The sequence below is a fragment of the Protopterus annectens genome, chromosome 2.part1 (assembly GCF_019279795.1).
Source record: "Protopterus annectens isolate FY-2018-M chromosome 2.part1, PAN1.0, whole genome shotgun sequence".
Taxonomy (NCBI): domain Eukaryota; kingdom Metazoa; phylum Chordata; order Ceratodontiformes; family Protopteridae; genus Protopterus; species Protopterus annectens.
Window position 1 is genome coordinate 1,172,056,524 of NC_056729.1, and position 19,727 is coordinate 1,172,076,250.

The 19,727-nt window shown below is 39.9% G+C and overlaps 1 protein-coding gene across 1 annotated transcript in view; it reads left to right on the top strand.

Annotated features, from left to right (window-relative positions):
* The first annotated feature begins 7,622 nt into the window (after positions 1-7,622).
* The window catches only part of RP1L1 (RP1 like 1), a 464,711-nt gene continuing 452,606 nt past the window's right edge, over positions 7,623-19,727 (top strand). The window contains exon 1 of the mRNA XM_044063550.1: positions 7,623-8,270. Within this exon, the coding sequence (XP_043919485.1) occupies positions 7,623-8,270 (648 nt within the window). The remainder of the gene's footprint in view (positions 8,271-19,727) is intronic.

A 19,727-nucleotide genomic window follows, 5' to 3' on the forward strand; every position in this document is an offset into this window, starting at 1 on the left:
GTTATTTTTAAATTAAAAAATAATAGTTGACTTTCCACGTTTTTCTTTTCTTCTCTGCACATAAGTATACAGGGAGTTTGAAGGAGATCCTAGGCAAAATATTATACATTTATATATATATATATATATATATATATATATATATATATATATATATATATATATACATATACATATATGTATATATGTGTATATATATATATATATATATATATATATATATATATATATATATATATATATATATATATATATATATATATATATATATATACATATCAGCTTAGTCCACTCAGTCGGATGACAGGCATTAGGTTTATTCCACCAATCCACATACCTATTGAGGATGTTAGAATCATTGCTCAATAAGTGTTTCTTTGGGCTGCTACATGAAACAGCGAGGGGCTCTTCCTATCGGCTCAGGGTACACAGCACATAGGAATGTAAGTACTTTATTTATTTAAGAGTGTGTGTGTGTGTGTGTGTGTGTGTGTGTGTGTGTGTGTGTGTGTATGGACGCACGAACATGTGTATGTCTGTGAGGGGGTGTAGATGCTTTCAAATGTCCCTCATTTCACAGAATGTCTCTAATTTTCTGAGTTGTACAGTCACAGTCATACAAGTGACCATAAATGATGGTCACATCTGTGTGTTTGTATGTGGGGGGGGATGCTTTCAGCTGTCCCTGATTTTACATAATCTCTTCGATTTTTTTTGGCTCATATTTTGGTCTTTTCCTTTTACTGGCTAATCAGTGAGGATTTCAGTCCTAAATAACGATGACAGAGATTTGAATTTCAGACTTAATAGCCATCAAAGCATGGTAATACAAACTTGGTTATTGTAGTAGGTTTCTAAGTATAAGACAATAGCTGCCCCTGATTTTGGTCCTTTTATCCATCATTATTTGTTTTTAGCTTTTTCCTTGATTCTTGAGCTAAGAGGTTGAGAGGTGTGTGTGTGTGTGTGTGTGTGTGTGTGTGTGTGTGTGTGTGTGTGTGTGTGTGTGTGTGTGTGTGTGTGTGTATGGGTGGGGGTTGCAGTGAGCTGCACATTGTATTCTAACAGCAGTGAGTTGATAAGATAAATTCCTGTCTGGCAGTTACTTATGTGTTTATTCATTAATTTGATTGCAACCAATCATTGGAAATGTACAATCACTGTCATATAAGTGGCTGTAATTGATAATCACGTGTGTGTGTAGGAGGGTTTGAAATAAATTACTGGGATTAATTGTTTTTATTTTAATTTTATTACATTCTTACATCTGAGGTTTATACAGTCAATAAAGTTGGCTTTAATTGCTGAGTACATGGGCTGTCTGCAGGTGAAAATGGCTGACACTGATGGCATTTATTCAGATTTACCAGTCATTATTCTGCCTTTGCAGGAGTAGTGTGCATTTGTGTGAAGCCAGTTGGAATACTTCATTGTATCTACTTTTAACACAATCAGATATATGAGATGTATACAGTCAATAAAGTGGCTGTTATTGATGAGTATGGGGATTGTCTGTGACAAGAATGACCCTGTGTGTGTGTGTGTGTGGGGGGGGGGGGGGGTGCTGTCCATCTAAAAGTAGCAACCTGGCCACAATTTTCACTTCCCATCATATTATAAAACTAGCATTGTACAAATAGGTGGCTGTCTGTGACAGTCTGGCAGGATGTGCCTATGATGGTATCTGATCATTGGGAGAATGTTATACTGAATAGTGTTGCCATCTAACTGTGTTTGATTCTTTGATTGAGTTTTTGGCTGTGAGTCCTTCTGTATGTGTATGTTTTATCCAGGTGTTTTGTTTACTTTTCCAAGACCCTCAGATGTATAATGTATGCCTTTGACCATATGAGCTTTTACTTTCATCCCAATTTAACATCAGAAGGGTACACAGAAGTTAACTATCCTTTTTGGATGGGAAGTTATGCACTATTCCCATATAGGATTTATATATCCTTGTAAGCATTTGTCTTCTTAGTTTATTGAGGAATTGCTGTTTGTTGCCTGTTAGCATTAAGCTTTACACACAACATTTTTGCCTTAAAAGAAAAAAATGAGACTGCATTTCTTTCCCTATCCACAGTTTTTTTGTTCAGGACCCAAACTTATTTAAGATAGTTTCTTCAGACTTACTACATTTGAATTTTAGCTAGTTAGGGTGTGTAAAAAGCATGTGTGTGTGTGTGTGTGTGGGGGGGGGGGGGATTAAAAAGTACGACAATTTCTTTCTTTATTTTATGTATTTATTTATATTTGTTTACCGAGAAAGTTCAAGTGGGCCAGAAGCCCTTTTTCAGTGGAGGCTCGGGGTGAAAATCTCCTCTATGCAAATTAATAGTTACAGTAATAGTAGCAATTAACATAAGGTAAAAAGGGATAATATATGCTGCAGTTATTATATACACAGAAATATGACTATTTGGTTACAGTAATAGTTGCAATTAACAAACTAAAAAGCAGATATGTCCAGTATAGCAGTTAATATATTGTAACAAAAAGCAGATAAATGTCATATAGGTGGTAGGTGGAAATAGGCTTAGAGTAATGAGGCAGTAAGTACAGTAACCATATACAGCATTGGATGACTTCTGAACAAAGACATAATCACATTTTTAGTATCTAAGGCAGTATCTATCAAAAACCTACAAAAATTATATGGATACTAGGTGGATATGGGCTTAAAGCAGTATAAGGTAATAGACTTAATGGAGAATGAGAGACTTAATGGATGTTCAGATACACCATAATATGGTCAGCCTAGAGTTATGCAGGAGCAGAATAAGTTGCTGGTTAGGTGTACAAAAAAGCAAGAAAGAAATAATCCATCTGGATGGTGTATGGCTGGAATCAAGGGAAACAAAGAAAAGGGGCAATGGGGAGATGCAGGGGGACTTGTGTGCAATGGGGTACCATGGAGTCCTTTGTCAAGGACATTATTTCACCTAAGGCTCTCCTTGTTGATGGGTAGTCAGACCTTTAAGGTTAATATAGTCAGTAAATTGGCTGTAATAAGTGGGTGCATATTGAGCCAGTCTGTGGATGAAGGTGATTGACCCCCATCTATTGTTTGATCATAAATAATGATCACTGGCCTGTGGTAATAGATCCATACCACTGTATTTAGCCCCACTCTTTCAGTTGCTTCCTGCAGCTCCCCTTTCTTTAATGTGACTAGCTGCCACTGTACATATACGTATATATTTTAAAGACAGATGCCAACTTATTGCAAAGAATGATATGAAATACCCATAAGGATAATATCTTCCTAACTTCAGAATATCTACCTAAATACTTCATCCTTAAACTTTCAGGGTCTACGTATGGGTTTCCTGTCGCGTGTTTGGCAGTGCTCTGTACAGACTCAGACACTTTGAGTGACATTTTTTCCTGTAAAAGGCTTCAGTACTTAATATAGCGAGCTCATATCCAAGCACGTCTTCCCTGTGCTTTCTCCTGTCAACCTGGTGAACTTGGGCATCCTGAGGCAGTGTAGCAACTGCCTCATGTACACAAACAACTCTCTCCTCTTACCTCCCAACACTATGACTTGTGAGAGATGCACATATATAGCCAAATTGGAAGCCAAGCACTCTCCAGCCAAGACTGGATTAGCCAGTCAAGAGGAGAAGGATAACACCTGCACCACACCACATTCAACACATAGCCCTGCAGGACATACACCACCACAGCCCTCACACAGTAACACAAAACACACACCTACTTTTGTAGAGGCTGTCAGTAAAAATCTGCCCAAACAACAGAGACCTTCGAAGCAGAAATGCAAACAACCACCACATCTCAGCACAAACCTTAAGACACATAGCTCACATAAACAGTGTGCTACTCAACCAAATTCCATAAGGCAAAACAACTTACCCAATACACTATTCATAGGTGACTCAATAGTAAGGTACACTGATGTCCCACTCACTACGTTGAATAAAGAGAAAGTTACAGTCAGCTGCCTGTTGGGTGCTAGGATCCGCCACATAATGCATGCACTTAGGTCACTCCACAACAGGTACCAATAGGACTTTGTAATTTGTCCATGTTGGTGTGAATGACCTGAGACATACCTCCCAGGACTACATGAGAAGAGACATAGAGGAACTCTCTGATCTTGTTGCCCAGGCAGGTATGACCCTAGCTCTGAGTAGCATCCTACCATCACCCAGAATGATACCACAGTACAAGCAGAAAATGATTGACTTCAACAACTGGCTAAGTTTCTGGTGTCATTCTAAGGGGATCCAGTATCTGTCTACCTGGGATAACATGATTGACAGACCTCGATGCTTCGCTAGAGATGGCCTGCACTTGTCACCCCAGGGATTCCGGATACTGGCCAAGGCTCTTGTCACCCCTATAGTGCCTTTTTTAGGCAATGTCCTAAAGACAAAATTACCACCATAACAGCTACAAGCAAATGAGATCTGAGGGTTATGCTAATCAACACTAGAAGTCTAAATCTCAAAATGCACTCGCTCGAAGCACTCCTTAAAATGGAGAACATCGACATCTGTGCAGTAACTGAGACCTGGTTTAAGGCTCCAGAGAGCACCCCCCACTACCAGGCTATAATTCATACAACACCTTTTGGTCCCTAAACCTGGACCGAAGCACTAAAGGTGGTGGTGTCTCCATATTCATAAAGTATATGCACACCTCCAGACTAGTAGCCCAACATAACACACCAGAGATACTTCAGGTACAACTAACACTGGGTAAAACTGCACTCCAGGTTGTAGCCTGCTATAGATCCCCCACCATGTCCCAAGACTCCCACTCCACATTCCTAAATACACTGGAAAATATTAGGGTACAACCCATTACCCTTATACTGGGAGACTTTAACTACCCCTCCATAAAATGAGAAAATGACTCATATACCAACACACTTGCTCAACGTTTTTTGGAGTTCATTAATTCCAATGCCCTGGACCAACTAATTCTTAGCCCCACCAGGGGTAGAAACATCCTTGACCTGGTCATTACTAACATGGGTGACCATTGCTCTACACCAGTAATCAACTCCTCCCTGGTCAGATCTGACCACAAGCTAATCACCATGGATAGCCACATCTTACCCTCACCACCGAAAGGAAAACACCATAAAAAGCATCTCCAAAGCCAATTTTGGGCTTCTAAAAAAGCAGAGGTGGCTAACTTCAACACACCCATGCAAATGGAAAATAGGTGCATGACTGCTGAATCATACACCAATGCACTGTATGAGCACATACACAAGTGCATGGAACGAGCCATACCAAACAGAACCAAGATGCTTTCCTCCAAAAAAAGGAAGCCAATTTAGTGGTCCCCCACCATAAACAAGCTCTACAACAGAAGGAAAAAAAACTGTTGCAGAAAAGGGTGAAGTCCTAAGACTGGAAAAAACCCTTTGTTAGCCTCAGCAAAAAACTGAGATCCATCATCAAATCCCCTAAAGCTAGCTATGAAAACAAAATTGGTGCAGATTCTAAAGACAACCACAAGGCATTCTATAGTTATGTCAGTAATCTACATGGCAATACTCAGATCAGCTCTGAGTTACAGCACAATGGCAATACATATACAGAACCAACTGATATTGCAAACATATCGGCTGACAGGTTCAGTGCGAACTTTACCCCCTTTTCACCCCCTAAAGGGACTATCACAATACCTGAGGAATGCCAAGTCCTTATTATCACGGCTACACAGCTAAAAACCGTACTGTCCAAAGCCAAGAATACAGCTTCCATGGGACCTGATAATATCCCTGGCTGTGTTCTACATGAATTACAAAGTGAACTTGCACCACACCTGAGTACTCTGTTCAATCACAGCCTCATTTCAGGCTTTGGTCCTACCGAATGGCGCATTGCTATGGTCATCCCACTCCACAAAGGTGGAGCGACTACAAACCCTAGGAACTACCACCCCATAAGCCTGACAAGTCTGATATGTAAGGCTATGGAGTGCATCATGATGGACTTTATAAATAAGGACATAGGGAATCTCCAAACTCTGGACCCTATGCAGTATTGGTTTGTGAAAGTTAGATCATGCCTGCTCAACCAGATAGACTTCTTTGAGTCTGTCACCAGAGCTGTGGATGAAGGCAAGGTAGTTCAAACAGTCTACATAGATCTTGCCAAGGCCATTGACATCATCCCTCACTCAGGAATCATAGACAGACTCACTAAACTAGGCATAAACTCCTATGTAATAAGATGGGTTGCCAACTGGCTCACTGATAGAACCCACACTATGAAAGTAGCGGACTCCAAATCTGACTACTGACCAGTTACAAGTGGTGTCCCACAGTGATTGGTCCTAGGTCCTCTCCTGTTTGGCATCTACTTCTCTGAAGTTCAAGCCAACACAAAGGGACTCTGGCTGATCAAGTTCGCAGATGATTGCAAACTGGGAGCCATTATTGATTCTCCAACTGATGTAGACATTCTACAAAAATGCCTCACTGACACCAGTGGCTGGTGCCAGAATCATGGCCTTAAGCTCAATGTCAAAAAGTGCATTGTCATTTCCTTTGGGAAAAATTCGGTGCCCATGAACTACCACATAGGCGGTAGTCCACTAAACACCGAGGGTGTGTTAAGAGACCTGGGGACACAGGTTGACAGCAACCTCTCCTTTGATAACCACATTGCCGCTGTAGTCAGAAAGTCCTTCTATGTCGCACATCTCATTACAACAGGTTTTTCATCCAGGAAGAAAGAGATCATAATCCCTCTCTACTCATCCCTCATTAGACCTATTATAGAATACAATGCCCCATTTGATATGTACCTCACTAGACATCTACAACAACTGGAAAGGCCACAAAAATGCATCACTAAGAGGATCTTAGGCCTTAGACACATGCCCTATATGGACAGACTCAAAAAACTCCAGCTATACTCTGTCTCTTATCGCCTACTTAGAGGCGATCTCTGCTTGACCTACAAAGCCATGTCTGACCCAGAGCTGCTAGATATGCTACACCTAAAGAAATCCCAATCCCTCCATGCCACATGCTCAAGGGACCTTAACCTCATTGCCACAATAAACAGAATATGCTGGAGGGACAGGTCCCTAACCCAGAGACTTCCTATACTCTGGAACAAACTTCCCATTCATGTCAAGCAGTGCACTTCACTGGCCATCTTTAAGAGGAAATCTTGACGAGTGGGTGGGCAATAAGAAGTTCACCCCTGGGGATCACTTCAGTGGCCTTGCTTGACAGGGGCACTGAGAACTAACTTTGGGCAGCATGATGCCAGGGAATCGTCTTGGGATAGGCTTATAAAGGCTCCAGGACCATTAGCCTAGTACACACCTATGAACGTATGAACCATTTAAAGTGAAAAAAGTGAAAGTTTAGAACAATATACATATCTCGGTAATATGTTCCGTAGCTGTTTACCTGATTAAATATTCCTGCATAAAAAGATTTTTAATCTTTGCATTTTATATTGTAGATAGACAACAGGAGTTTTAAGCACTGAGCTCCCAATCTTTGTTTTATAATTAGGAAATTGTTTGTTTATCTGTTTATTGTTTATTTATTTGACAAGCTAGTTATTTATTTATTGATTTTTTCTTTCTCTATCAATTCCAGACTTATTTGACTGCAAATGATGAGTCAGTCTTCTCTGGACTACTTTTCTGCTCCTCATTCATTCAATTATGATCAGCCTTACTCTTCAGTCCCCAGAGGCACTGTCAGCTTTGCTGAGGTCACACCAGCCAAGAAAATTACCTTCTTTAAAAGTGGAGACCCTCAGTTCAGTGGCGTGAAGATGGCCATTAACAATCGTACTTTTAAAAGTTTTGATGCTCTCCTTGATGACCTTTCCAGCAAAATTCCTCTTCCCTTTGGTGTGCGAAACATCACCACCCCTCAAGGTACTCACTACATCAACAAGCTGGAGCAGCTGGAAGATGGGGGGTGTTATCTTTGCTCTGATAAGCGACACATGAAACCCACTAACATTGTTTCTACTGGACATAAACCATTTACATGGCAGGGCAGTCACCCACTTACTGGAAAGCAACGGACACCACGAGTAAGCAAACATGAAGAGTACTCCACATCTGTACCTAATGCTCATCAATTGCATGGGATACCTAAGAAAATAATGATAGTTAAAAATGGGGATACAAGTATTCAGCATTTTATTATTCTGAACAGGAGAAATGCTCGGAGTTTGAAAATATTTATAGAGGAAATTGCAGAGCTCATGCAGTGTTCTGTAAGGAAACTGTACACTCTGGATGGAAGGAAGGTAAGAATCTGTGTGTGTAATATTTTTTCACTTAATTTGATTTATTTAGTACTTTATTTCTAGTGTTTGTATTTGTCAAACAGTCCTTTGCAAATGCTCTCTTTTATGTACAAAACTTGCATGCTGAGCTTCAATCATAGATACATGAATGCCATTCTGTAATTAGATAACTGGGAAGTGAGGTTTTAGAATGGTCTACACTTTCTCTGAGTTTCTGTACATCAGGCTCAGCTCTGCAGCATACTTCATTCTTCATGACATGACTTTTTAAGAACTGCATTTTTTTTTACCTTTTTTTTTTTTTAAACTACAGCAATTCTTAGCCCTAGCACAGGAATAAATGCATACAGTGATGCCTTGAAATGTTTCTGGAACGGTTATATTACATTAAAGCATATAGTGAACGTTTAAGTCAAGAATGTAGTTTTGTTGAGCTTGATATCTTGCCATATCACAACATTTATAGGATACTGCATATGTTGCATAAGCTTCAGTCGTGTATTTGATTTGTACCCACTGGAAGTTCAATAGTTTTAACTGTTAGCAAGGATAGCTCTAGTTCCTTTCAAAGATGATACAGATATCCATTTTCTGCCTTAATATTAAGCTGAAGGCAAATTAGAGCAATGCATGGATGTCTGAGATTTTGTTTTGATTTAAAATGAAATAAGCTGAGTATACCCTTGGGGAGAAAAAAGCGGTCTCTTTTGTCACATTGACTGTTATCCACTTTAATCAGACCATTTCATTAAGGGTGGCCTGGTCTAATAAAATAATCAATATAATACAGAGTATTAAAACACTGTCCTTTCAAAGTGTGATACTCGATACAGCTTTTATACACATATATTTTTCAGCTTAGTTTGTCTGTATTTGTGCACAGAGGAATTGGACTATTTTACAGGAAACAGATATTGTAATAAACTATTCCCTTTTTTAATTTCTCCAAATCTTTTGTGTTTCTAATACCATGATGGGAATGGACCCCATTCCTAACTCCAAGTATGATTAATGTTCATGAAATTATTATTGTTTCAGTCTTTGATGTCAATCAAAAGTGCTGTTAGCAGCACCCCCAATGTGCCCAAAAGTGACTCCTTCTGCAATTCGTATGGGGTTACATGGATTAGTAACATATCTAAATATGATTGTAAATTCTTTTTTATAAGACCCGTTGCTCCTACTACTACTGGAACTATCTGGGTATCGTTCTTCTACATTGCTCTCATTTCTGCCTGCAGATCCTGGTATTTTATGACTTTGTGTCTGTCTGTATGCAGGACACTATAGTCACTGGGTGTAGTGATTTCAATGATCAATGTTACTTTCGTCTTCTTTTCATGGACCACTATATCTGGTTTTCTAGCATCTTTCTTTTGAACTGTTGGTAATGGGTGATCCCATGTGATGTAAACTTCATAATTTTCTATGATGCTTTGTGGTTTATGTTTCTAGTGTTTTTCAGCCACTTCAGTACCATAATATTTGCACAATCCCCAGTGCAACAGTCTTGCCACATTATTAAGCCTTTCACTATACAGTCCTTTTGCCATTAGTATGTGACAACAAGCAACAATGTGTGCAACTGTTTCCAATTCGGTTTTACAAAACCTACATCTGTCTGTTTCTCCTGCATGTTCAATGGACTTTGTAAACCAGCATGTATGTAGCCCACTGTCTTGGGCTGCCAATATTAACATGTCATCTGTTGGTTTGGATTTGCCTCTCCTTAACCATTCCTGCATTCATTCCTGATCAACATAAGGTTCTTCCAGAAGTTTTCTATACTTGCAACTATATTTATGCATTTTCCACATTTCTTGCCGTCTCATCTGGTCCTTCACCTTATATTCTTTCTTTTGTTTTTTAGCACATTCAGTTGCTGTCTGATTTTTATCTACTTCTGGTTTGATTTCCATTCCTGCTTGATGCCGATATGCTTCTGCTAGATGAAGCAGAGAAGTAATTTTAGATTTATCCTCCTCATGTTTCAAAACCTTCACTATGTTTGGATCTTGTGAGGTTAGCTGCATGCCTCTCAAGTGTACCTCATTACGAGGAACGTACCTTATTTGGGGTCTTAAAAAGTTCATGTTCCTCGAAGTTCTTCAAAGTTCCAGATTGAAAGAGTCTGTCACACGTTCAGTGTTAGGAGATTTTTTAAGTGAAATCCATGGTAAATAGAAATTAATCATATTAATTAATTAAAGGATCTTCTTTATAAGTAAAACCAGTATATTTTATCCATCCTATGAACTTCCTAGTTGAAGTTATTAGTAAGCCATTAGTATGTGTTCCACATTTTGCCCATTTGCTCCACATTATGAAGGCGAGTGTTCTTCATTTTGGAGATGGAAGGTTGAGAGCTATGGTTAGCTGATATGTGTGCAGTCCCATAATTGCAGATTTATACATGCAATCAATTTCAAGGAGGCTCATCCCTCCTTCGGAACGGGGAATATATAATCGTGGTATGCACCATTTGATGAGCATGAAGCATCCTTCTTATTTTCCTGTCTAATCTGTCCAACACATTTTGGGGCCAGTCAATCACTCCAAAACTGTAAGTTAGGACAGGAAGAGCAAATTGGTTTATAACTTGGATTTTGTTCCTAGATTTCAAAGTTGTTTTCAGGATTAATTTAAGTCTTCTAATGTATTCCTTACTAAGTTTTATTTGCATTTGTTCATGTTTTATTGTTGATCCTTCATCAATTCCCAAATATTTATACACTCTCTCTTGCTCAAGTTCTTTTATATCACATTCTTGTCCTAAACTGATGTTTCTTGGTGTTGCAGTTTTCCTGATTTAAAGGTTGCTTTTGCACATTTATCAAGACCAAATGACATTCTTATATCATCTGAAAAAGTTTTGACAACTTGCAGTTGTACTTTCAGTTCCTCATCTGATGAGCTATATAATTTTACATCATTGATAAAGAGAAGATGAGAAGTCTTTACACTTTGTTGTTTTCTAGGAGCCAAATTATAGTAGTGGCCTAAGTTGTTAAGTAGACAGCTTAATGGGTTAAGGGCAAGACAGAATAGCAGTGGTGAAAAAGAGTCACCCTGGAATATTCCCCTTTGCATTTTTATCCCTGGGATAATAATTTGTCCTTTATCATGGCTTAATTGCAAAGTGGTCTTTCACTGTTTCATGGTCACTGTAATGTAGTTGATCAGTGTAGGATGTATCTTATACATTTTTAAGCACTCTTTTATCCATAAATGTACTATCAAATGCTTTTTTAAGGTCAATCTATACGTTGTCGGATGAAAAGTTATTCATCTATAATTTTTAGGGTAGCTTGCAGGTTCACTCTTAAGTAGGAGCATTGTTTTTCCTGTTGTTAGCCAGGTTGGTGTCTGTTCGGGGTGTGTATATAAATAGTTCTTACTCATAGCTAAATCTTTGTACAAAGATGTTAATACTTTTAACCAGAAGCTAGATACTGCACCTGGGACTGGGGTTTTCTAATTAGAGGCTTTTCTTAACGTTGTTTTAATCTTGCTGGCTGTTACTTTATCCCATTTCATATCCTGTACCTTTAAACTTCTTATTCTTTCTTTTACTTCTTCCATCCATTTATCATCTTTGTTATGTTCCATAGGATCTTCATAAATACTTCCCCAAAATGTATCTATTTCTTCTTTTTTTTGTGGTCTTTTAATTCCTTTTACCTTGTTTCCCAATTCTCCAACTTTTTTAGGTTTTCCTCGGTATGATATTGTTATGTCCACAGGATGTTATTTATAGGCTCAAAGGTAAATACTAGTCAGTCAGTCTTAACTCTATTAGCATGACCCTAATGCCCTGAATCAAATGTTACTGCCGGCCTCAAACAGGGACAGAAACAATAGGCCTGTTAAAGAGACTTTATAAATGCACATTCAGTTGTTGAGGTTAACAAGGGTACTGTTTTGTCTAATATGCAAGGTTACTTTATTGCAGAAACAGGGAATGGAGTGGGACAAGAAATGGTTACAACAGCTTAAATTATTACTTTGTTGATAAAGATTAACATGTCATGTATAGGTGTTTGAATAGACTTTGGTTCTGAAAAGACAACAGTAGATCAAGGAGAGTTTTTTGCACAAGAGTCTAAAATATACATGACCAAAGAAGTGCCTATAGGAAACCGAATACAAAGAGAATGTGACTAGACTGTCTAGATATTTTAGGGACTTGACGTCCGTGACTTTTTTTTTTGTTAGGAAACTTAGAGATCTCTCAAACTGAGTAATACATTTTGATGGGTAGATGTCAATGGGCTATTATATTCAATGTTAGGGCAGATTAGAGTTAAGTAGAGTGGGAGTAAGGCTTCTTTTGATCTGGTTGAGATGTCCATGGTTAGTAACTGGGCCACATAGAAGGACTTTCTTTCCACTGTAGTGACATGATGCTCAAAGGTGAAAGAGAGAGAGTCATCCACTCTTTAATCTTTAATGACAGCATCAGTCTTGAGTGATTACTTGGAGAATTCCCAAAATGACAAATCTTCCAATCTAGCAAAAAAAAAAAATCTCAAAGTAGCCTTAAGGTGTTACTGTTCTGTACTAGGAGCCTGAACAAGAAACTCCACACCCTACAAACCCTCCTCACTCTGGAGAATATAGACATATGTGCCATTACCAAGACTTGGTTTAAAGCTGCAGAAAGACTTCCTACAGTGCAAGGCTACAGTGGCTTCAACACATTTAGACCAACAGCAGCACAGACAAGGTCTAAAATGGGAAATGTCTCGATCTACATCAGCTACAAATATACCTGCAGATTGGTTAAACAGAATGATGACCTGGAGTTCATCCACATACAAGTCACCATTTATAAAGTTACTAACTATATACTAGCTAACTATAGGTCATCATCTATGCCCCAAGAATCTCATAACTTGTACCTAAAACCCCCCATCCCCACTGTGTTGTGTTATCACTGGTGATGTCAGATCATAAAGCTGTCTCCTATAAAATAAAATCAACTCAGAAAGCCCAACTAAACCTGTAATAGTAAGTCACTATTCTAAAGCAAACTGCGTCCTGCTAAGTGACAGTTTGTCAAAATTCAGTGCCTCCCAAACCCTGAGATCACAGCAACCTATGCAGAATTGTTCACAGAAACCCTGTGCAAACATGTGAATTGCTGCATGGAGGATGCTCTACTTACCAGAATTAAGCCCACAACAAACACCAAAAGCAAACCATGCTGGTGGAAGTCCAAACATAACAGGGTATATAACAAAAAAAAAAAGTCACGGCCAAAATCAGAAAAAGCTACTCTCATAAAGACAAAAGCTCACTGATTAAATTGAACAAGAAACTAAGAGGATTATTTAAGTCTAAGAAGGCCAGCTACTAGGCCAGATTAGCCTCTCAGGCTAAGGATAACCACAACACCTTCTTCAGCTATGTGCAGAACCTTAAAGGTAACACACAGCAGTGTGCTAAATTGCTGGTAAATGGCATCACTTTCACTGAGTAGAGACACATAGCGAATCTACTGGCTGACAGCTCAGTCTTCACCTCCCACTGCCCCCTGCTCACCCCCTGTGAAATCTCTTCTAGCATATGCCATCCACCCAGCTATCAGCAGGGAGCAGGCCTTGGCAGCACTTGCCAAGGCTAAAAACATGACTCAGAACCATTTGACACACTTTTCGAGTACAGCCTCAAAACAAGTGAATGGAAAACTGCAAAGGTCATCCCTCTTCACAAGGGTGGTTCATCAACCTACCTAGAAACTACAGACCATTAGTTTGACAAGTCTAATATGCAAATCAATGGAATTAATTGTCATGGAAATGATCAACAAGGACATTGGTGAACTAGAAACACTGGACACATCCTAGTTTGGCTTTGGTAAGGGAAGGTCTTGCCTTCTTAACTTCTTTGAGAGGGTTGCCAAGGTAATGGATTAGGGGAAGATAGTGCATACCACTTACCTTGACCTGGATAAGGCATTTGATACAATACCCCACTCGGGTATCGTTGACAAGCACACTGAAACCAAACTAGACATAAATCCATACATAACTCACTGGATTGCCAGTTAGTTCACATTTAGGACCCAAGAAGTCAGAATTGGTGAGACCATCTCCACCAACAGACTGGATACTAGTGGAGTACTTCAGGGATCTGTGCTGGGCCCACTCTTATTTGGCATCTGCTTCTCAAAAGTCAAAAATAATACTAAGGGCCCCGGCTCACCACCTTTGCAGATGATCATACATTCCCCCACAACTCCAACATTCTGCAACACTAACAATGTCAAAGCCAAGAAGTGCATTATAGTCCACCTTGGGAAAACGTCCACACAAGCCAATTACTTCATCAATGCAACACTCCTAAAAGTTGCGTTGGTAGTTAAGGATCTGGGAACATATGTAGACAGTAATCTAGACTTTAATCAACATGTAGTGAAGATAGTAAGAAAGTAATTCTGTGTTGCCCAACTTATAGGTAAGACTATAGCATCCAGGTCCAAGGAAGTTATAGTACCACTTTATACTCAGCCGTTATCAGACCTATCATTGAGTATAATGCCCTCTTCATTATGTATCTGACCAGGAATTTGCAACAGTTGGAATGCCCATAGAGGTTCCTCACTAGGGGAGTCCAAGGTATTAACACACTGTTCTACACAGATCACCTTAAGGCTGTATCTCTGTACTCAGTATCTTACAGGTTAGTGAGAGGTGATCTATGCCTGGCATATAAGGAATCCTCAGATCCAGCCCTGATGAATCTTTTGCAGATCCACAAAATGAACAGCACTAGAAACACTATTTCCAAGGATTTAAACTTTGCCAGTGATATAAATAGAACATGCTGGCAAGACTGATATGTGTCTCAAAGGGTGCCCATGCTATGGAAAAGGCTATCCATCCATGTGAAGCAGAGCTCATCCTTGACCGCATTCAGATGTAACCTTGACCACTGAATGGGAAATCGTAACTTCACCACTGGTCTGGCTGCCATGTCTCTAATGGAGAGAGAGGCAGCCAGCAAGTAAAATATTACCTAACATGCCTCCCCAAAGCCTTTAGCTACTTGGAGGACATGGCTTGGGCACTCAACTGAGATCTCAACTCTATAGCTGTACCAGTGCGGAGTCTTATTGGGGATCTGGAGAATGAGGAGAAACCAGCGCAAGACTGACGGTGTTCCCCATCTACTCTTAAGGGAAATTGTGCTTGATTGTTCTTGATGCAGAGAGTTGCATCTGGAAATTAGTTGAAACAAGTAGTTATTTTATAGTACTAAATTGTATCAGTATTATTTCTGATTAATTGTTTTGGTTTTCTGTTTTTTTCACCTTTTTAACACATTTCAGTATTGTCACATTATTAAGTCATAGTTTCCATCAGCAGGACTTGTACATTTTAAGGAAAGCACTGAATGTATTGCATTAATAACATAATTTATATTGGATTATTTAATAAGACAGCCTCCCTCATTACCACTCTTTTAACTTACATTATACCATTTCCCAGTCCCCTCCTATACACACACAATATTTCTAGATGCAGTTCTCTGTATCAAGTGCAATTTCCATTAAGAGCACACAGAGATCACTGCCAGTCTGCGGTTTGTTCCTCTCTTTTTCTCCAGATCCCCAGTAAGACTCCCCACTGCCACAGCTGTAGAGCTGCGATCTCAGTTGAGTGTCCAAGCCAAGGCCTCCAGCACCCTCTCTGTCCAACCAGTGCTTTGTGTCCCTGCCCAAGTAGCTGACACACATAAACACACACACTCTTTGAAATTTGATTTAGACACACACACACACACACACACACACACACACACACACACACACACACACACACACACACACACACACACACACACACACACACACACACACCCGAGAAAGGCTGGCACAGGTTTACTAGCTATGCTCCCTTCTGCCCAGACTGTAAGGTACTTTCCACTTCCACCGGAACCCCTTGCCAGCTACCTTAAGGCTCTTCCAAGGGTTCCCGATATACTGAGTGAAATTAATATTAATACAAATGATAGTTTGACCAAGAGCAAGGCTATTAGGAGTAGCACAAGCATTGTCCCCAAATAAATATGTAAGTACTCTCAAAACTTAAATATTTCTACAAAGGTCATTCACAATGAAAGGTTTAAATATATTTAATAATAAATAATAAAAGAGCAAGACAATACTATATATTAAGTCACAGTGACATCAGAGTTCAAAATCACAGGAAGTATTTTAAACAACATTGAAGTATAGGCTCACACAAATAAAGAAAAACAACATTGAAACTAAGCTTCACTATACAGAATGCTCTGTCTCACTAAGAGACTTCTCAAAATAATATCTAAAAATATTACTGCTGGGATACCTTTCAGAATGACATAATTTCTGGTCATCTGATTTCTAGTTCCCAGGCAAACGCCCCATTGCTGGCAGTATTTAGCATCTACTCACCTAAAAATGCTCACACAAGAGCTTTTGCTCAGATCTTTGGCAGGTGCTGGAAGTCATAAAACAATTGCATTCTCCATGCTTTCAGAGTAGTGACTAGCTCACCCCAACGACCATACAGAAACTTCTTAGTACAGACTTTATGTTTCTGGCTGCCTTGAAACCTGTGAGATAACATCTTTATGGCCTAGCCCATAAAGTGATTTAATTTCATATATTTTTTTTTAAGTTTGCTGGACTGAAGTTAACCCTCTAGTTTCCTGTATTCAAAAATATACTTTTAAACAGTTACAATAGTGCATGTACATTTGTGTTCTCTTCCAGTAGGGCACAATACAGAAACATTTTAAACACAAGCCTTTACAAACACGTTTTCAGCACAAACATCTGTACAAAGCAATTTGATATACACATGACATGCAGTTCTAATACATTTGTAACACAAGCATCTTATAAAAATTAGTTTGATATTCACAAATTCCAGCTAGTTATGCTGGCAGTACCTCCTTTTGTCACACTTCTGCCTCCCTTGAAGACTCAAGCTAGTTTTTCAAGTGCCCCTTGAAACATTTTGCTTGAGAGGGATGAGCCTGTCTTAGAATACATTACCCGATACCCTGCCTTGAGATCCCAGCTGCCTTAGCATTGCTGAACCCAGTACAGTGCTGCACTGTCATATCATATCCCTGCAGCCGTAGGCTCCACAATAGTATCTTGGGATTTTGCTGGCTGGCTCCCTGTAGCCATAGATCCCCCTCAGACTCCTCCTGCCTTCTACTGCAAATACTCAGCACTAGGGCCTCCCTGTCATGGTAAAGTTTCATGGTGTTAACATAGTACAGCTTGTGCCCTTGCCACTTGCCTAGCAGCTCTGCCATGTAATTCTTCACTTATAAACCAAACAACCAATGTAGGGCCAAACGTGGACAAAGCAGCGGTCAAAACATCTTTTATTCAAACTCCAGTAAAATAAATGCAGTTATTTAAGTGCTTTCATCCCAAATTTCCACAGGACTTCTTCAGAACAACATTAACAAGCCAACTCTAATCTTAAATACACAACAATTAACTAAATTGGTGCTGATTAATTACCCAATTACATAAAGCTTAATTAAACCCATTACAATTAAAAAGTTCTGCCATGTAGTTAAAATCACTGACCTTCCTTACCACTTTGAAGCGTCCCTCCCAAGTTGCCTGCAGCTTATTGTGTTTGACAGGCGTGGGAACCATAACCTGCTACCCCACACCATACTCTTTGGCTTGAGCATTCCTGTCATACCGGACATTGTTCTGATGTTGGGCTCCTGCCAGGTTCTCCTGGGCCAAGGTCATGCGTTCCTTGAGCCTTGTCCTGAGGTTTAGGACATATGCCACAACAGACTCCTTGTGAGATTCACACTCACCCTCCTACTCATCTCAAATAAAATTTAGAGGTGCCGTTACCCTATGCCCACACAGGAACTCAAAAATTGAGAATCCTGTGGATTCCTGGGGCACATCTCTGTAAGCAAACAACAGATGGGGTAATATTTGTCCCACTCTCTCTTAAACTTGTCTGCAAATGCCCGTAGCATGGTCTTTAGTATAGAGTTAACCTCTCCACAAGTCCATTAGTCTGGGGATGGTAGGGGGTGTTCTTTATGTGCTTCACCCCACAGTGCTTCCAGAGACAAGCTAGCAGGTCTGACATGAAATTGGCACCTCTGCCAGTCAGTATTTCTTTTGGGAATTCTACCCTGCTAAAAATCACTAACAAAGCATTTTCCACCTTTTCTGCCTCAATGGAGGACAGGCCCACTGCTTCAGGGTATCTAGTAGTATAATCTACTTCTTCTTCTTCTTTCGGCTGCTCCCGTTAGTGGTCGCCACAGTGGATCAACAGTTTCCATTTCTTCCTGTCCTCTGCATCTTGCTCTGTCACACCAACCACCTACATGCCCTCTCTCACCACATCCATAAACCTTATTTTAGGCTTTCCTCTTTTCCTGTTACCTGGCAGCTTCATCCTTGGTATCTTTTTCCCAATATACTCTGCATCCCTCCTCAGCACATGTCCAAACCAATGTAAGCTTGCCTCTCTGGCTTTGTCTTCAAACATTCCAACCTGGGCTGACCCTCTAATATACTTATTCCTAATCCTGTCCATCCCCATCACACTCAGTGCAAATCTTAACATCTTCAACTCTGCCACGTCAAGCTCTGACTCCTGCCTTTTTGTCTGTGCCACTGTCTCCAACCCATATAACATAGCTGGTCTCACTACCCTCTTGTAGACCTTCCCTTTCACTCTTACTGGTACTCGTCTGTCACAAATCACTCCTGGCACTCTTTTCCACCCACTCCATCCTGCCTATACTCTCTTCTTCACCTCTCTTCCACACTCACCATTACTCTGAACTATTGATCCCAAGTATTTAAACTCATCCACCTTCGCTACCTCTACTCCCTGAATCTTCACCATTCTTCTATCCTCTCTCTCATTCACACACATATATTCTGTCTTAGTCCTGCTGACCTTCATTCTTCTTCTCTCTAGAGCATATCTCCACTACTCCAGGGTCTCCTCCACCTGTTCCCTACTCTCACTACAGATCACAATGTCATCTGCAAACAGCATAATCCATGGGGACTCCTGTCTGATCTCGTCTGTCAACCTGTCCATCACCATTGCAAATAAGAAAGGGCTCAGAGCTGATTCTTGATGTAATCCCACCGCCACCTTAAACACATCCGTCACTCCCACCATAGACCCCACTGCTGTCAGACTATCCTCATACATATCCTGTACCACTCTTACATACTTCTGTGACACTCCTGACTTCCTTATACAATACCACAACTCCTCTCTAGGCATCCTGTCATATGCTTTTTCTAAGTCCACAAAGACACAGTGCAACTCCTTCTGTCCTTCTCTGTACTTCTTCATCAACATTCTCCGAGCAAACATCACATTTGTAGTGCTCTTTCCTGGCGTGAAACCATACTGCTGATCACTAATCATCAGCTCCATTCTTAAC